Source organism: Phascolarctos cinereus, unplaced genomic scaffold, assembly GCF_003287225.1.
Source record: "Phascolarctos cinereus isolate Bilbo 61053 unplaced genomic scaffold, phaCin_HiC Scaffold_5;HRSCAF=322, whole genome shotgun sequence".
NCBI classification, from domain to species: Eukaryota; Metazoa; Chordata; class Mammalia; order Diprotodontia; family Phascolarctidae; genus Phascolarctos; species Phascolarctos cinereus.
Genome location: NW_027555958.1, coordinates 216,140,457 through 216,160,860, shown reverse-complemented (window position 1 = coordinate 216,160,860; position 20,404 = coordinate 216,140,457). Strand labels below are relative to the sequence as shown.

At 40.7% G+C, this 20,404-nt stretch overlaps 1 protein-coding gene across 2 annotated transcripts in view; it reads right to left on the bottom strand.

Annotated features, from left to right (window-relative positions):
* KLHL31 (kelch like family member 31) overlaps window positions 1–19,853 on the bottom strand; it is a 29,843-nt gene extending 9,990 nt beyond the window's left edge. Inside the window, exons 1-3 of one of the 2 annotated variants that reach the window (XM_020993969.2) lie at window positions 19,625–19,853; window positions 14,397–14,517; window positions 1,401–2,604 (exon numbers count right to left, since the gene is read on the bottom strand). In XM_020993969.2, coding sequence (XP_020849628.1) covers window positions 1,401–2,572 — 1,172 coding nt within the window. In that variant the 5' untranslated portion in view covers window positions 2,573–2,604; window positions 14,397–14,517; window positions 19,625–19,853. The remainder of the gene's footprint in view (window positions 1–1,400; window positions 2,605–14,396; window positions 14,518–19,624) is intronic. The other variant, XM_020993968.2, reaches the window with a different exon arrangement.
* Between the last annotated feature and the right edge of the window lie 551 nt (window positions 19,854–20,404).

The window sequence follows — 20,404 nt, the reverse complement described above, 5'->3', positions numbered from 1 at the left end:
GAGGGGCAAATATGTAATTGTACTGAATAATATGCATCAGGAAAAGACAATAGAGTGAGACATCAAAAATCCCTTTTTTGGACAGCCGTGTAGGACTGGCTGGCACAAAATTAGTATAGATATAGAAATTACTTATTCACATTTTAATATTCATCTTTGCCCCATACAATCCCATTATAAAACCCTGAATACAAAAAGTACAACTGTTCATTAAAATAAGAAAGAGAGAGATTTTCAAAGAAAATGGTTTCTTCTTTTGCAGTTGCTACCATATGGGAAGGAGAACAGATCAGCAAAGATACTTCTTGTACATGCTGACTAGGCCTGAAGAGTGATTCATTTTCTCTGGTAGTCCAAGCAAATGATATCGGCCTTGTCCGTGACCGTACCTTCTTCCTCTCCCATGGGGTCCCTCTGTCAGTCCCTCAACCCCAGTCATACAAAACCAATGGGACCCCTAAGAGAACATACTGGCTGAACCCGTAGGAAGCTACAAAACTTGCACAATAGGGTTAGGACCTGGGAATTCCCATACCCTTAGAACCACATTGATACTCTGTGCCTAAAGTTACTACCTATTCTCTCCTATTACTTAACTGATGCAATCAGTATTTTTCTTTGGAAGAATCTCCATTGGTGTGGTCACCAACAGCCTCCAACTGCAAGAGCTCAGGTTACAAACACTTCCAACTGTCCCCAGTGTGCTCACCCAGCATGTGAAACACTGACTTCTCATGCTTGTTTCCTATACTGAGCAGGGTGTGTCTGTTTGGAAACCCTTTCCTCCTCTCTTGCTTTATTTTTCTTTCAATAATGCCTTTTGATTTTAAAAAGCACCATTGTTCACGCATGATTTGTTATACATGTGATTTAAGTGAAAGGATAATGAGAAGACATTTGTCTCTGCTCTCTCAATAACCATGTAACTACAATGACATTTGTGAAATAACTGGAAGCCTATAAGAGATCTGTGCTCTACAGTTTTGCTCCAATTTATTGAGCCCTTCATATAAATCTTAGAAATCAACTTAGATGTCAATTATTCCATCTTTTTTCCCTGTCATTAATCAATCATTCAAAAAGCATTTAGTAAGCAGCTGTCCTGTGCTAGGCACTTTGCTAAATGTTGGATGCATCAGTTATGTATCTGACGGATTGAGAGGCTGTCATTTAAAACAACAAAAACAACAGTGTCTGGAGTTAACTTCCTAATGCGTTAAGGTATGTATTCATCTCTGTCTTTCCCAACAAAACCAACCTGTTCTCTTAGCCCTGGACCGATTGCTTTCATTCTCCGATTCCATGAACTGAGGTAAGCCAGGCACGGCTAGCATACTCCTATGCAAAGACTATTTCTCTATGATATTAACCTTTTCATTTCATAATGAGAGATCATTTACCTGCAGAAATTGCTGACTGCATGCTTGGCTTGGTTCCTTGCATCGTTCTGGTCCTCTCCACCAGCCACATACAGAAATCCATCCATCACAGTCACACACTGATTAAAACTCTTGGCAGGCATTTCAGTCAGCTTGCTCCATCCATTCTCAGGGTCCCTGTACAAGACATCTCTGCTAAGGGACTTTTCAGTGAGGGCAGGCCGCCCCCCAACAGTGACTAGAACTCGAAAGCCCCCTCGGATTCTTGTGCGCCTAGACTGCAACGTGTTTTGGTGGTAGGGAAGTAGGTGATAGTTCATGGCATCCACAAGAAGCTTATGACAGTCTGCGTCTTGCATCATCCTGGGTACAGACTGAACATAGTTCACTAGGTCTTGAGCAGAGATGGTACCAAAGCGAATATTGCTCAAGAGATCAGCAGCATACTTCACTCTCTTTTGGTCGAATTCTAACCATTTGGTTGCGATCTGGAATGCGACTACTTCAGAAGGCAGCTGCAGGTCATCATCTACCAGTAGTTCATTGATCTGCTCAAAAGTAAGTTTTAGGAACTGGTCAGTTTCTGAAAACTCAATGAAGTTATCCCGGATAAATTTCTGGGCGGCTGCTTTAGTGGTTTTTAGGTTATAGGTTTCTGCTATGTTAGCAACATACATACAATTCTCAACACTGATTTCTCGTATCAGAAAGTCACTGCACATCTTCACAAGAGTGTGGATCTGAAGGTAGGCAGCCGCAGAAATGATGCTTCCTATTGTATACAAGGAAAGAGTCAGCTTTCCAGTATAGGCATACGCAATCACAGTAGCCAGGCCAACTGGTGACACATCATTGAGATCCACTCTTTGAGTGGCGGGGTCCTTCTTTAAAGTGTTGTAAAAATAGTCACTACAGGAGGCCATCACTGACTTGTGAACGTTGAAGGATTTGGTTTTGGTGCCAATTACTAAGTCACAGAGGAAGTTCTCCTGCCTCATTTTGCTTAAACCTTCCAAGAGGTTGGGTCCATATGAGGCATCAGTCACTTCTGATGAGATACAGTTCAATCCATTGCCTCCTTCTAGGAAACTGTTTAAAGCATTCAGTTTGTTGAGTGGGCTGTCTTCTACAATTATTGTCATCTCATTGACCTCTCCTTTGTTCTTTTTGACAGTCTTCTTTTTGGGCGCCATGACTGCAACACGATGTCACAGGCAAGAGCTTGCTAAACAAACAAGCGAACAAAAACCAAATACAATAAAATGCATGGATTCAGTTCAGTAATCAAAACTTTCACTTTCAGATAATGCAATAACATTTTTACTATGTTATATACCAGTTTATGAGTATTTATGGTTTAAGTTTACCGATGTACCTGGGCACCTAGTATGATTTGTAGTAACTGTCAATTTTGTATTGATTGGGAAGAGGTAGGAAGCAAAGCATGGTGCTGAGAGACCCCTACTTATGGGAGGAAATTCTCTTTGAAATATACCTGAAAAAAACCTGTACGTGGACTTTGAAACATGGCAAAATCACCCTGCGTGGACTCAGATTGGGTAGATATGCTTCTGGTGTTCACAGTTTAAAAGCATATGAGTCTTTCAAAAAAAGTGGGTATGAGGAAGATGAGAGACAGAAGAAAAATAACAGCCACATCAAGACCATTAGCACAGACAATAGAAGTGATTGTAATACTGAGAGAAGTTAACAACAATGCTTTCTAGTTGCTGTGCCAAGAAAACAGCATTACCAATACTTCTGCTGGGACAGATTTCCTTAATATCTTTCCATGAATTAACCCTTTACCACTGCATTAGGGAGACATAAAGGATGATGGGGCGTTGACTAGTTTCCTACAATTGTGCTGCTGAAGGAGGTGAGTGTAATCAGTGCATTCTAAATTTCAGAGCAATTTAAATTTCAGTGCCCTAGGCCAAAGCTCTGTTTCCCCACCCCAGTTATGGCCTAGTTCTAGCCCCAGCTCTTCTAGTGACTGTGTCTATTACTGGTAAAGGTATGGTCTTGTTTGGGAATGGTTGCAGAGACCATTTAATACCTAATCTTTATTAATACCATGCCATTCTCTTTTAATTAAATGTCTTTGCTTTGAAAATAGATATTATCTGGCTTGATGAAGTATAGAGAGATATATCAGTGGGGGTTCAAAGCTATGAATTTTAATAGTCAAATATCCCAACAGGACCATGAAACAGAAGAAGGCCTGGGCTACATGCCTGTGGGTGGGTCAAATGAATTTAAGCATATAATTAAATTACATCCCACTTCAATTAGAACTATTGACTGTTCTGATCCTGCTGGCAAGACACCTGGTAGCAGTCACAGAATAGGAGCACTGGGGACTTTGTTAGACCCTACTGACCTATTGTTAGTTCATGCAGGCTGGCTGATCAGGTAAAAACCTGTGTGTGTGTGTGTGTTGTGTGTGTGTGTGTGTGTGTGTGTGTGTGTGTGTGTGTGACTAATAGAATAATGAAGGCCATCTTTCAAGGTCAATGGAGCTGCTTTGGGCCCCAACAGGCTGTGATGGCCACAGGGGGACTAGATAATTGCTGTGATCTCTTAGCACTAAGATTCTATAATCATAATAACAGCTAACATTTATGCAGGGCTTACTATGTGCCAGGAATTGTGCTAAGTGCTTTATAATTATGATCTCATTTGATCCTCATAACAACCTTGGGAGGGAGGTACTATTATTATTCCCATTTTACAGATGAGGAAACCGAGGCAAATAGAGGTTAAGTGACTTCCCCAGAGTCACAAAGCTCAGAAGTATCTGAGGCTCGATTTGAACTCAGGTCTTCCTGACTCTAGTCCTGGCACTCTACCTACTGCACCATTTAGCTGCCCCTTTGGCACTCTACCTACTGCACCACTTAGTTGCCCATTTCAATTACAGAATCATAGATTTCAAAGTTGAAAGGGACCTCAATGGCCATCCAGTCCCACCCTTCCCCCCAAAGAAAGCCGTATTACAAATATTCCTTTAGGTGGTAGATCCAGCCCCTGAGTGAAGAGCTAGGATAAGGGGAAACCCACTACCTCAAGGTAGCCCCTTCCACTTTGTGGCATCTCTAATCACTTAAGAATTTTTTTTTCTCTCTTATTGAGCCTAAATTTGTCTCTGTAACTTGCCATGGATTGTTCCTATCTCTGTCACCTGGTGCCAAACAGAACAAGATTAATCCTTCTTCGACATGGCAGCCCTTCATATAAGTGAACATAGCTCTTGTGTTCTTTTTCTTCTTTAGATTAGACACTCCCATTTCCTTCAACAAATTTTCATATGGCAAGAATTGATGTTTTTCCCAATTTTGGTTGCCGTCCTGTGGATGTTCTCCAGTTTATAAATGTATTCTGCCTGTGTCCTCTGGAAATGAACATACTAGTAGAGATGTGGTCTAACTGGGTCGGAGTATAGTAACAGCCTCATTTCTGGGAGCTATGCATCTCAATGGAGTCCAAGCTCATAGTTACTTTTTGGAGTCTATTCATACTGATTCATTTTGAGCTTACAATCTACTAAAATCCCAGATATTTTTCAGATAAACTAATATCTAGTCATGCTTCCACTGTCTTGTATTTGTCGAGTCTATTTTTTGAACCCAAGTTTAAGAAATTTATCCCTATTGAATTTCATTTAATTAGATTTAGCCCAGCAGTCTAGCTGGTCAAATGCTTTTCCATTCCTGTTCCTGGCTTTGGCATCCATTGTGTTAGCTCTCTGTACCAGCTGCTCCTCTCATGTCCCCCACTGCCCCTCAAGCTTTGTGTTTTCTGTACATCTGATACTCCTGCCATTCAGCCTCCAACCAAAATATTGATAAAAATATTAACCAGCCTCGAGTCACATATCCCTGGTGCACTCTGCTGGACATTAACATCTAGGATGTTACTAAAGAAATTTTGAAGTTTGAGGAGTGATAGAAGAATCACTGACTTTGGAGTCAGAATTCCTCTTCTACCTGGGGTATATCACTCTCCTTCTATGGTCTTCAGTTTATTTATCTATAAAATGAGAGCATTAAAACAGATGGTCCCTATAGTCTAACTCTAAAATATATGATCCTTTGATATTTTTAAAAAATGAGCGTTATTGAGCAATTGTAACATAAGGGCAATTCCATTCCCCACCCCCAAATTCAGCCATAAAACAACTATAATGTCATTAGATCCCTTTCATTTTCAGAATATACATTGTTTTTTTGAATTAGTTTTTGAGTCTTGGTCTCCTAATCTTACCCAATCTGGGAATACAATGTCCCTTCACCAGCCTGATCCCGCTCCTGATGACCGGGAAGTTTTGACTTGCTCAGTTTCTGACCTATGCCATTTTACCGCTCCTCTTTAGGTATCTGGTGGCCCTCTGCTCCTAGGGGTTCATTATATCGGTACTAGACTTAGTTCAGATACATGATGGACTTTAATCCCAACTATAACTCACAACCCCCAAGCTCAAACAATCCCGCCAGCCACAGCTTCTCCAGCAGCAGGAATTACAGGCATGAACCACTAGGCTTGTTGAGGTGCTTTACTATTTACTATAGTCACAGTGACTAGTGGTCTCCAAAGTAGGGAAGGGGGTAGGAGGGGAGTGAGACCTGAAGCCAGGGCCTTACTCTAAGAAAGAAGTATTCAACTTATTAGAGGGCAAGAAGACAGGTCACATCTTTCCCCCATAACCCACTCCTCTTCCAAACTTGCCTGTGACTATGGAGGTTGCTGCAAATCTTACAGTCAGGAATAATGAATATTTTAATTTAAAAATCAGTTTCATCCTCTATTAGGAAAGTCTGTAGCAGAATTTCATTGCATTTGATATTTAATGTGAAAATGTGTCGATAAATTAACCTAAATATTTTTCAAATAACTATAATAGAAAATCTGCTTTAAAAAAATTAATTCCAATAAGACCCACTTAGAGGCAGCTAGGTGGTACAGGGAATAGAGTGCTAGACGAGGAGTTAGGAAAACCTGAATTCAAATCCTCCCTCAGGCACTTAACTAGCTATCTGACCTTTGGCAACCCACTAACCTCTCTCAGCTTCAGTTTCCTTAATTGTATAATGGGGGATGTTAATAGCACCTGCTTTACAGGGTCATTGGGAAGATCAAATGGGATAACTTATAAAGCACTTTGTAAATCTTAATGTTGTTCAGTTGTTTCCTACTCTTCATGACTCATATAGGGTTTTTTGTTTGTTTGGTTTTTCTTCCTTTTTTTTTTTTGGCAGAGATGCTTGAGTGGCTTTCCATTTCCTTCTCTAGCTCATTTTACAGATGAGGAAGCATAGGTAGACAGGGGGAAGTGACTTACCCAGGGTCACATAGGTACTAAGTGTCTCAGGCTGGATTTGAACTCAGGCCTTCCTGACTTCAGGCCTAGCTCTCTTACCACTGGGTCACTTAGCTGCCTCCATTACAGGTAATAGTATCTATACTTTGTAACTGAGAAAACTGAAGCTCAGATTGCTGCAAGCGACTTGCCCATGACACGGGTAAGTAAGTGTTGGAGGTGTGATATGCAAAGCAAAGTCTTCCCTAACTCAAAGTCTACTGTTCTTTTCACCACACTATGACTCCTTGAGAGACAACGTCCACTTTTAGACAATTACTTGAAAATAGTAAAAGTTTGTAATCATAAGTCCCTGATTTGCCAGGACAGCTCCAAGGCTTTGTAAAGGGATGATCCTTTGGCAGACTACCTGTTTTGATTGTTGCTTTAGAAAATATATTCATCCTAATTATAAAGTAAGAGAAGATAAGATTATGTGGTGCAACTTAATAAAGATAGCTATAATGGCTTCCATTTATATGGTGCTTTAAAGGTTGCAAAGCACAAGCCATAATTCTTTCCTTAGATGCTCACAAATCCCTGAGAGATAAATGCTGTTATTAGTCCCATTTTATAGAAGGGGAGGGCAGCTAGGTGGTGCAGTGCATAGAGCACCAGTCCTGGAGTCAGGAAGGCTTGAGTTCAAAACCAGCCTCAGATACTTGCTAGCTGTGTGACCCTGGGCAAGTCACTTCACTCTGCTTGTCTCAGTTTCCTCATCTGTAAAATGAGCTGGAGAGGGAAATGTATCTTTGTCACAAAAACCCTAAATGGGAATACAAAGAGTCAGACACTACTGAAATGACTGAACAACAATAACGACATAGATGAGGAAACTGAGGTTCAGATAGGTTAAATGCCTTATGGCTACACAGCTTATAAGTGTGGCAGGATTTGAAACCAGGTCTTCCTGACTCCAATGTCAAGCCCTGCCATCCATCATACCATGCTACCTTATGATATACTCTGATGATAGAAAGGTGAAATAAGGGAAACATCACATGGGAGAGATCTTAGTATGGGAAGTCTTTATAGAAGACACATGAAGCTTTGAAGGAAAAAATAGTTTTTCATAGTATCATAGGTTTCTAGATAGAAGGCACCTTAGAGACCATTAAGTCCTATGCTTCTCATTTTATAGATAAGGGAATTAAGGCTGAAAAGTTATGAGTTTGAACTGGGAGTCAAAGGGTACATCCATTCACTACTCTGTACCCACACAACCACCATCCCAGTTCAAGCCTTTGTCACCTCTCACGTAAACCAGGGCAACAGCTTCCTATTTGGTCTTTCTTCTTCTTCCTCTTCTTCTGTTTCTTCCCACTCTAATCCATCTTCCTACTTGCTGCAGAAGTGATTTTCTTAAAGTAAATGTCTGTCCACTTTACTCCCCAACTCAATAAACTCTAGCGGCTCCTGATTGACTCTAGGATTGATTATTATTTCATCTTTAACTTATCCTTTTAAAATGAATATTTGGTGTGTGTTTTATAATATACAGAATTATTAGCACAGAAGTGATCAAATATATGCATTTTGGAGGAGTGCACTCAAGAATCTTTAACTGATGAGGCCATGCCTGGCCTCAGACAAATTAAGACCTGAGAAAGACCTTAATTTATAAAGGCCAAGGTCACTCACTGAATCCTGGACCATCACCAGTCATCTTGACCTTTGTCTTGCCACTGGACTTTTGATGACTCTGGAGGAGATGGAGGCTGACAACTTTGGGTAGCTCTGCCTCACTTAAATCCAATTCATGAACAAGTCAAGATGTCACCCTTGTGATGTCATTGGTCCTCTTTAAGAATGAAGGATGAAGAAGAAGAAGAAGAAGGAGGAGGAGGAGAAGAAGAAAAACGACAACAACAACACAACAACACAATAATTGCCCAAGAATCCCTGCTGAAACATTGTGTTCTAGACTCCCCTTTTTAGCAGGGAACCCAGACTCCCAACCCTACCTCATCTTTTCCCCCAAATAAAAATTATCAGCCCTATGCTCCTTTTCTCAGAGTCCTCCTAGAAGACTGGCTGACTAATTTGATAAATTAATCCAGACTAATGGTAATTTGTTAGCTAATTAATTAACTAATTAACTAATGGTAATTTTATTAACCCCTTCAGATTAGTCCCCTCTTGAAATGGAGATGTGTGAATTTATAAGTGACTCAAAGAATCTTAAGTGGCTGTTGGGGAGATGTTTTAGGGCTAGGTAAACCACCTAGCAGCTGGTCATTAAACTAGGTGATGAAGTGGGTAGAGTGCCAGGACTGGAGTCGGGAAGACCTGAGTTCAAATCCAGCCTCAGACACATCTGAGCTGTGTGACCCTGGGCAAGTCACTTAATCTCTGTTTGCCTCAGTTTCCTCACTTGTAAAATGGGGATAATGATATCACCTACCTCCCAGAGTTGTTGTGAGAATCAAATAAGATGATAAATTAGAGTGCTTAACACAGTGCCTGGCACATAGTAAGTGTTACTTAAATGTTAGCTGTTATGATAACCTATTCAATTGTCCACATCAATTTTAAGGTCAATCCTAGAGAGAGAAAAACTAATGGAATTCTTGCAATTAGAACTTGGAAGCTAGTTCATTAGATGTCTGAGTATCTTAGACACAACCTTTAATTAGTCCAGCTCTTCTCTACCTGGATCAGCCACAAAATCCCAGCACAAGTCAACTGTGTAACAACCTCCTGGCTGCCTGTTCATACCTACAGAGGTATTTGGGAGTTCTCATCTATTCCTCTCCCTTCTCACCCAATGAAAGGATGGAGGCTACTACAAACCATAAAGGGCCTCTCTTTGTAAAGCTGGACACACACACACACACACACACAACACACACACACACACACACACGCGTGCGCACACACAGTGTGGTAGCTGAGCTTCAGTTTCCTCACAAAGCTTCAAAAAGAGAATGAATGTAGAGTGTTTTACAAACCTTAGATAGTTCAAGTGTTTATTAAACAGTATGGCAGAGACATCTGGTGGTGCAGTGAATAGACCACCAGGCCTGGAGAAAGGAAGACCTGAGTTCAAATATGACTTCAGACTTCCTAGCTGTGTGACCCTGGGCAAGTCATTTTACCTCACTTTCCTTAACTGATAGCTGGAATGGAAGCATCGAGGTGGCATAGAGGCCCAGTCTCCTATCACTATTATTATTAACTATGCTGGGATATTTGAGGAGCACAGTTGGGCTGGGAATCAGAGGATCAGAATTTACTCTTCCACTCACTTGTGTGAGCTTGAGCAATTTCCTTAACCATTTTAGGCTTCAGTGTCCTAATTTTTAAAATAAGGAGATTACAGGTTAAATAAGTAGGTAATTAAAGAAATTTAAATAAAGAGGTTTAAGAAAAGATTTAAAGCCTGAGTTCAAATCCAACCTCAGTTGCTGTGTGACCCTGGGTGACTCACCTAACACAGTCTGCCTCAGTTTCCTCATATGTAAAATGAGCATAATATTGAAGGATGATAATGATGATGATGATTACAATAATAATAATAACCTAATTCCTAAGGTTGTTGTAAGGATCAAATGAGATAATATTTGTACAGAGCTTTGCAAATCTTAGAGTGCCATATAAATACTAGATAATAGCATTACCATATGTGTGACCCAGACCAAGTCACTTAACCCTCCTGAGCCTCAGTTTCCTCATCTGTAAAATAAGGGGGGTAGACACTAAGCTCCCTTTTAGCTCTAAATCCTTTAGCTTCAGGTTTTCCTTCACTTATGATATTTGTAGGAAAAGAGAAATGGTCTCTTCTCTAGTCATTACCATATGCCCTATAACTGTTTTTGCCCATGAAGTACAAAATTTCCTGCACTGAGCCCTGATGCATATTTTTGTTCTTGAATGGTTGTTACAGCCTTCTCTGCTTTCCTTTCCTTTCCTCTTACCCCTGCTCTCCCCTCATTTCCCATCACCTGCATCATCTTAGTACTTCCCCTGTCCTCATCCCATGGCCTTGCTCAATTCAATCAGGCAACAGGCCAAGGAAGCCAGAGGGCCTCTCAGTGGGCCAGGGTCAGCAGTGGGGACTCCCTGTTTACCTGAGGGATCAGAAGTTCTGGTAAAAACAAAATCAGAGACCTCTGTCCATATAGGATGGGTAGGACTTGTTAGCTTTCTGGTTGTCTAATTACCTTAAATAAGTCCATGCCTAGGAATACAGACTCAAACAAGCAAAAAATAACCCTGCCCTCCCTGCCATTCCCAACACCTCCATATATACAAATAATAATGCCAGAACATTTGTATATGGATGAAATCAGACGTGAATACTAAGGGCAGCTTTGGAAGGGAAAAGCAGTCACAGAAGGGCAGCCCAAGAGAGGTGTATGAAAGAGGAGAGTGGCATTTCCTTGCTTAGCACCAGCGAGGCTGTTGGGTTTTATGGACTGATTATATGCATACATATCAGCCTCTCCTCTTTTTTAAGCACCAGCTGGCTTCCTCCTTGAGTTACTGACCAGCTGTAACTCAAGCTTCCCAAAGGATGCAGTCCAAGACAGTTGCCTCAATTGAGTGGACTTTAGAAACACCCCTGATCTCAGGCTAGATCCCATATACCTTTTGTACTTTTTTAAAGTAAAGAGATCTTGTCTCCTGCATCTACTGGCTCTGTGATTCCAGGCAATTCACTTGACCTCTCAGGGTCCCAGGCAATTCTCTCAGACTAGAGGTTACAGAAAAGTTGTTGGTCTGGTTGGGTAGAAGAAATGAGCTCTCTACTAGGAGATCAAAGTTCTTTACAAAAGAAAGAAGAAAAGAAAGAAAGAAAGGAAGAAAGAAAGAAAGAAAGAAAGAAAGAAAGAAAGAAAGAAAGAAAGAAAGAAAGAAAGAAAGGAAGAAAGGAAGAAAGAAAGGAAGAAAGAAGGAAGAAAGGAAGGAAGGAAGGAAGGAAGAAAGAAAGAAAGAAAGAAAGAAAGAGAAAGAAAGGGAGGGAGGAAGGAAGAAAGAAAGGAAGGAAGAAAAGAAGGAAGGAAGAAAATATATGATGACTACAATAATATAGGTGAAAACAATACTAAAAAGCAGGCAAATTCAGATGAATTTCAATGACTACTCTTGGTTGCAACCAGAGAAATGAAGATCACACATACCTCTGAGAAAAATGATTATTTCTCGTTTATATTGATAACCAATTATTGAATTAGGACTAAGGTTTTTCCCCTTCTTATTTCCTCATTCAGAAATCAGCCTCTGTAGGTTATCTAGTTGGCCTTTGAAGGGCAAGGTTCATGATAAAATGAAATGGGAAAACTCAGATCTGATAAAAAAGTAAAGAAATTCTAATTTAGGTGAATTGGTAGATACTGATCCATTGTGTTTTAGTCAGACAGGTTTGGGTGAAAGTGGATTTCCCCTTTTGTATTGATTACCCTAAACAGTCTGTTTGACCAAGACTAAGGATCAGTTACTTCCCTTAGCCCCTCTTTAGAGTAAGCTCACCTCTCATTTTAATATTCATTCTCTCATTCCTTGTTAACCAATCAGAGTTGATTTCCACCCTCAGGAACACCCACTCTTCCAAGGACACTTAAGCATTGAGTGGGTTTCATGAGGGATCTTTCGTTTAGGAGAGACAGTGAAATGACCCTTTTATTAATTATCCACTAACAATAATCAATAAAAATGATTAATTACTTCAAAACTATGTCTCTCAAACTTTTCCTTCATCACATTTCCTTCCTCTGAGTAGGCAGGTAGCTTACTATGGGAATGGAATGTTAAATACACTGTCAACTGTGGTCATTTTTACTTAGCATTTTTCTTTGCTAGGAGAGAGGTATCAGTGCAGGGCATAGAATATGCATACTGGGAAATGACTGTAGTCATTGAGTATCAACAAAACTTTAAAAAAGAGGGGGATTAAAGGGACATCTTTATCCATGATAGATGTCCAGAAGCTCATTTTCTAAAGCACAATAGGGTTGGGATTCTCTTCTACCCTCAGGAAGGCTCCAGCAGTGTGCTTCCAATGTTTAGACTCAGACCCCTAACAGCAACAGCAACTGACAAAGCATATTTAAAAAAAAAAAGATATTGGAAGAGAGTGCAAAAACAAGTGGGATATTTTTAAAGCTTCCATGTATATTTTTCCTTTTAACAAACTGCAAGTGCTTTGAAGTCTGTAAGATTGAGAGGCAGTCTGGCATAATAGTTTGAGTGCTGGACTTGGGGAGGGAAAGACCTGGCTTTGGACTAGGGTTTTGACCTGAAGTCAGGAAGACCTAAGTTCAAATCCAGCCTCAGACATGTCCTAGCTGTCTGAACCCTGGGAAAGTCACTTAACCTCTGTCTGCTTCAGTTTACTCATCTGTAAAATGGGGATAATAACAGCACCCACCTTCCAGGGTTGTTATGAAGGAAAAAAAAAGATAATGTTTGTAAAGGGCTTTAAGTGCTATGTTAAAAATAGTTAAAATATCACTGCCTGTGATATTTAATAGCTGTACAACTTTGGAAAAGTCATTTCTCTCTCCATAACACCCACTACCCAGGGTCAGCACAAGGCTCAAATGAGCTAATGTTTATTCAGTGCTACATAAATGGGAGCCACATTTATTGGCTTGATTCCTTATAATCTTATTTGTCCCATCCTCAGTTTCTTCATCTGTAAAGTAGGGATGATAACACCTGTAGTTATTGCCCCATAGGGTCGATGTGAGGCTTGAATGGGCTACTGTCCATTCAAAACTATAAAGATGTCAGCTATTGTATAGGGTTTTGTTTGTCTGGGTCTTAGTTTCCTCATTAGTAAAATGGGGATAACACCTATCCTTGCCTCCTTTGGCTGTTATGGGGGCTCAACGAGGTACAATATATATAAAATGCTACAAAAATAGCAACTATCACAACGTAGGATCTTATTCCTCATTTCATGTCATTTTAAGGTTACTATGTTTATACTAAAATTATGTAATTTATAACATAAAATAATTTAATTAAAAGAGAGGTAGGACAGTGTACCTTGAGTCAGGGAGACCTGGGTTCAAGTTTGACCTGTGACATAGTGCTAGTTATGTGACTGGTTAAATCACCTAAGTTCTTGGTGTCCCAGGTAACTCACTGAGACTGACTTGCAGCTGGGAGCTTCCTCTACCAACGAAGCTACAGATCAGTCCCCTCAGTTTTATTTTTAAGGAACCAGATCCTCATAATAAATAGCTACTATGACTTTGAGCCATCCACATTTACTGGTTTCAGTAGTGTCTGATGCTTTGTAACCCTATTTAGGGTTTTCTTGGCAGAGATACTGGAGTAATTTGCCATTTCCTTCTCCAGCTCATTTTATAAATATGGAAACTGAGGTAAACAGGGTTAAGTGACTTGCCCAGGGTCATCCAGCTCATAAGTGTCTGAGACTGGATTTGAACTCAGGAAGATCAGTCTTCCTGGTGCCAGACCCCTCACTCTATCCGCTGTGCCACTTTGCTGCCCACATTTATTACACAACTCCAAAAATGGTAGAGGAAATGTGGTAAAGGGAGTCTTTACAGTGGCCGTAGCTGCTGTTTGTAGATGTATGTCAAGGACTGCTTGATGCTTGTGGAGCAACTCCAACACGTGCATGTCTGGGCTACCAGAACAGGGTTTGCACAGAAGGAGTTCTGTGTTGAAGGGCTGCTCCATACCTGTGCATACAAAGTGCTTTTCTTCACAGGTCTGTGACCATTTGTAATTTCTCCCTTTTCTGCTTTACCACTCCCAGATTAGCTGGTGTGATCTTCCATCTCTGAGCTTTGGTTTTCCCAACTGTAAGATAAAAGGGCTGGACTCAATCAAATCTCTACATTGACATAAACTGTATGATTTATCCAGTGCTTAAAGTCTTTCAATGAAGGAGATGTGGATTCTATTTGAGACAACATGGATTCAGTGGAAAGAATCCTCGTTTGGGGCTTGAATCCTGACTCTTCTGCTTGGCCTCCTCCATATAATGAGGAGGTAGGCCTAGATCAGGACTTCTTGTACTTTTTCCACTCACGAACCCTTCAGTGCTTCTTCAACTGTGGGTCAGGACATGGGGTCGAGACCCACAGTTTCAAGAAGCCTTGGCCTAGATGACCACTAAAGGTCCTTCCAGCTCTAATTCTATGATCATATAAAATAGAGCCTGTTGGATATCAGGCATACATGGCATAGATGAGACATCATTTCACTCGCTGATTTTTGCTTCATTGCCTACAGGCCAAATTCACTCTAGTTCTTCCTGGGGAGAGCAGGGGGGATGAACTTGTTTTAAATTTTTTATAACTATATTTCAATATAATTGTTTCCTTTATAATTTATTTATTTTCTATTATTTACATTTATATGAATATTCATAATATATTATATTATTCATTTATTTTATTTTTATGCAATTAAAAGTTTTATTTTGAGAAGCAATGCCTAGGTTTCATCAGACTGCCAAAAGGAGTCCATAGTGCACAAAAGGTCATGAATCCCTGCTGTAGGCCATAGAGACATTTTGGCCTTGTTTCTAACATTTACAGCTCTATTAGCATCACAATATATTAGAAACCCCAATGAAAGACATGACTTTACATATATTGTCACATTGTTAAGATTACTTGGTTTGATCACTGACCACAATTCATTGTCTTTTCCCAGTGAACTCCCCAAAGATAAATCACTGAGATTGAATTTATGCTAACACTTGTGTCCTAGATGTAATTTGATACAGCAAGTTATCCCTTGGATGAAATGTTTCCTCCATTCCTTTAAAGAGATTAAGGCTCATCAATATGGAAAGCTAGAGAATGAGAGGACTCTCACCAAAGTCTATAATATCATGAAGGATGTGGGTAAGGTAAATGAACCTTTTACCCAGATCTCACAATATGAGACTAAGAGAACACTATAAATGTCCTTGCACAAATAAAAAGAAATAGTTCTTTCAGGAGAAGTTAATGTATATAACTCCTAGGGGTTGTCCAGGATGAAACCATAAGTAGGCTTAAGATAAGCTTAAGGAGGCAGTCCAGAGCAGAAAAAGTGCTCAGAAAAGCTGGGGCTCGTGGCCCATTTATAGACCCTGCTTCTGGGGAGGCTGAAGTTGCTGGATCACTGAAGTTAGGGAGCTCTGACCTGCAGAAGGGCTAAAGCGATCAGGTCTCCATACTAAGTCCAGCACCAATATGGTGAGCCCCCGGGAGTGGAGGCAATCAGGCTGCCCAAGGAGCAGGGAATGCCTTGGTCCAGACAATAAACAGAGAAGATTAAAACTCCTGTGCTGATCAGTAGTAGGACTGGGCCTTGAGCTGCACTTGCAGTCTGGGCAAGATAAGGAGGAAATGCAGTGTCTTCTGCATCCCTCCCCCAAAAGGCTTGGACTGACATGTTACTATGACTGACTATATGCTTATCGGAGGACCAGCCCAAGTTGGAAGAAGCAGGTCTCAAAAAGATTGGTCTCAAAGTGATTTTCTCTCTCTCTCTCTCTCTCTCTCTCTCTCTCTCTCTCTCTCTCTCTCTCTCTCTCTCTCTCTTTCTCTCTCTCTCTTTCTCTCTCTCTCCCTCCATCTATTTATCTACTTATTTCTTTGCTCATTTACTTGTCTTATATATGCTTGTCTATCTATTCATCCATCCATTTATCTGTTTATTCATTTACTTCTGCTTAATGTATTTGCTTATTTAATTGTCTATCTACCTATTCATTTATCTACTTTATTCATTTATTTGTCTGTTCAATGTATTTGCTTATTTACTTGTCTATCCATTCATCTATCTATCTGTCTACTGGTTTATTTATTCATTTACTTCTCTGGTTATTTGCTTATTTGTCTATGTATCTTTTTATTTGCCACAACAGGTCATGAAGATCATCTGTTAAGTCATGGAGAGGTTGCTATCTGTACCAGTGGAGAAAACATCTACATACTCATGAACTCCAGATATTTTAGAGAAGAGAAATAAAATGGTGATAATAATAGACATATTATGGGAAAGGATCCAAGGATTTAGGTGCTGGAAGGGACCTGAGAGACCACCTAGTCTACCTTGATCATTTTACAGGTGAGGAAACTGAGGCCCAGTAAAGGGAAGGCTCTTGTGCTTTGCTAACCTTTTAAAGTGCTATGTATAAATACGAGCTCTTAGTATCCTTAGGATGTGAAACTGAAGGGAATTATCATAAGTATGACTTAGTAGTCCTAGAAGATCACCCTGCAAAAAAAAATGAGTTTTTCTAGTTTTCACGCTTAAATGAATGGTCAACATTCATATATCCCACCTAAGCCAAGTTGCCCCCTCTTTGTTGTTGTTGTTTGTCCTTCATTTTTGTAGAGGACCAATGACATCACAGAATGATGTCTCGACTTGTGCTTGAATTGGATTTAAGTGAGGCAGAGCTGCACCAAGTTACCAGCTTCACTCTTCCAGAGTCATAGGAGTCCAGTGGCAAGACAAAAGTCAAGACTGCTGGTAATGGCTTGGGATGCAGTCAATGACTTGGCATCTGTTGTCTGATGGAGCTTTAAGCACCTCACAGTCATTAATGGTCATTGGAACAAATTGTTCTCATTCACCCATTCCACCAGGGGAAGTCTTTGCCTGGTTGGGGTAGACATCCCTCTAACCTGATGATGGGTTTGAGGCCTGTTGGTTACCCTCAACCTAGTTTAGCCAAGATGATTTTATCAGAGTGTAGCTACTGTGCGTGTTACAGTTTCCCTTTTTAAACACATTTCTGATAATAGCTCTTAGTATTATCGTAACTCTAGTAACACATGGTGCCTTTTGGAAGGGTCTGAAACCTAGCAAAGTAATTGCCAAGTCACACTCTCTGTGAGCCTCAGTTTCCTTACCAATCAATAAGCAAGCATTTATTTAGTATTTAGTATGTGCCAGGTTGGACTAGATGGTGTTTTAAGATTTCTTCCAACTCTAGATCTAGAATCCTAACAATCTGTGGTTTCATCAGTTTTGGAAATGAAGACCTATGCAGATCTGCAACTTTTCTGAACATTAGAGTCTTAGAGAGCTGCCCGCAGGGCACTGAGAAGTTAAGTGATTTGCCCAGGATCATATAGCCAATAAGCTGGAGAGGTGGGACCTGAACCCCATTCTGTCTAACTCTGAGATCAGCTCTCTATCCACTACACTATGATGTTTCACATAGGTACCCCTATATATAAGGTGTCCCAAAAATATTGGAACAGTTCTAAGCTTTAATAGCAGTAAAGGCTTTTGGAATATGTCTGTTCATCTGTCTATGTTTCTATGCATCTATGTAGCACTCTATGAGCAGCTAGATAGAGAGAGGGCTGGGCTTGGAGTCAGGAAGACTCTTCTTTCTGAGTTTAAATCTGGCCTCAGACACTTCCTACTTGTATGATCCTGGGCAAGTCACTTAACCTGGTTTGCCTCAGTTTCCTCATCTGTAAAATGGGCTGGAGAAGGAAATGGTAAACCACTCCAGTATCGTTGCCAAGAAAACCCCAGATGGGGTCGTGGAGAGTCAAATATGACTGAAATGACTCCAAACAACAACAACAACAAAAAAATCTCTTGTCTATTTCTGGGAGAGAGAGTAGATCTGTGATTTAATTGAGATAGGGAACTCCCATGTGAGGAAACTCCTTCCGAGATCAATGCAAGTCCATACCTTCTTTCCAGTTCATAGTCTTAAGGAGATGCTAGAGCACTAAAAGGTTACATGACTTGCTGAAGTCATTCAGCCAATAGTGATCCAAAGCAGGATTTGAATTTAGGTCTTCCTGGACAACTTCCTGTCCATTACATTATTCTGCATGAACTCACATGCCTGTATTTATTTCTAGTCATTAGTGGAAGGGATTATTAGTTTACCTTTAGGCTTTTTTTTGGGGGGGGGAAAGAGAGAAGAAGGAGAGGCCCCTTGGGATAGGACTCCTCTCAGGGCAAGATAAAAAAGCCACGTGTGCTAAAGTGTCAGTGTCATTCCCAAGCTTGAGCTAGCTGGGTGCCCAAAATGTCTTATGGCTGGAGAGGTGAATCAGCTGCTCCCTCTGCCCCCTCCCTTCCACATTCCAATGGCTGCATCTGTTGAAGCCTATCAGACTTAGCTCCAGGAATAGTAACAGACAGGAGGGGCCTGGCCCAGCTTGCCATTTTAAGTTAGGTTCCATTGAAGGTGCATTTGCTTCTTACACGTCTCGTGTACCTCTTTGCAGTGTGTCTTCACACTTTAAATTAAGGAACCTACATAGGCACAAGACGATATGATAATTCAAAGACAATATGTTTTATAAATGTTGAACCAAGGAGTTGGGTTGTTCTCCATTTTGATAAGGGTGCTTTTGACAGTCATCCAAAGTGTGAGTCCTGTGGTACTCTATTAGTTGCATTCTGAGATATCTATATCTAGCTGTATATATTAAACATAAACTCTGCTTTCTGCTAAATAGAGGTAAGGATTCTATACTTTGGGGGTGAATAGAATGGTGGTCTATTTTTCTCTCCTATTAAACCATGAAGAAAAATTCACCATGAACAAACACAGGAATTTCAAACTAGATGATAAATGTGGGATTAAAAAAAATGCCCTAAAATACCGTTCTTTCTCTCCTCCCTCCCCGTCTCCATGCTATCACAATTAGTTTTGGTCTTTCAAATAACAACCAGCTTGCATTTCAACACCTTTCATGTTTCCTGAAAATTTTCGGATTCCTGAGACTTTACATGAAACAATCCTCCGGCTTGAACAGTAGCTTAAGATCTCGGATATGACTAATTTGCACCAGCTGTAGTCTCCCCTCCATAGAATTAAAACAAAAAACAAAACGTGAAACTTCTTCGTATGTCCTAACCCCATCTAGGCACACACCCAGAACACAAGAGGCAGACCCCCTAAGAGGGCAGCCCCAGCTCTTACCAAGTACTGGCCCAGGGTTTCAAAACGAAGCCTCTGCACTGAACTCTTCTTCGTGTGCAACCTGAGAGAGATAGAGGGAAAGTGGAAGAGAGAGAGAGAGAAAGAAGGAAAGAGGGAACAAGGAAAATCCCACCCTGAGCTGCCAACAGCCACCTGACAAGCCCCAGCTGCAGCGATTTCCAGTGTGACTCTTTCCTGTCACTCTGAAGAAGGGAGCCTGGAGACTGCGTGCTGGGACAGTGAACATGACCCCTCCTGGCCACCCAGGGCCAGAGGGAGGGACTGGGCCTGGTAGGAAGGAGTTGGATTTCTCTGCCTGTCCAACTTTTAAAAGTCAAGGGATCAATTGACTTCAGTTGTCGATAAGAATACATTTTAGGGGGATGTGGAGGTTTCAGGACAGGGGTGGACAGTGGGAGGTGGGGAGGGATGGCCCATGGATTAAAAAAAATTGCTTTTCAGAGATATACAAAATGATCACCCCAAGCTCTTTGGGAAGATATTATCTGTCATAAATTAGATTAGACAGACCTAGGAGAATAGTTGATGTTTACTGGTTCCATGGCATTTTGTCATTAGTCACCAGGCAGCTGGGTGACATAATGGATAGATCACTGGACTTGGAGTCAGGAAGACCTGAGTTCAAATCCTGCCTCAGACTCTAGTTGTGTGACCTTGGGCAAGTCATTTAACTTCTATCAGACTTAGTTTCCCCATCTAAAGAAAATGGCAGTAAGAATAGCACCTATCTTTTGGAACTTCAGGGTCATTGTGAGGATA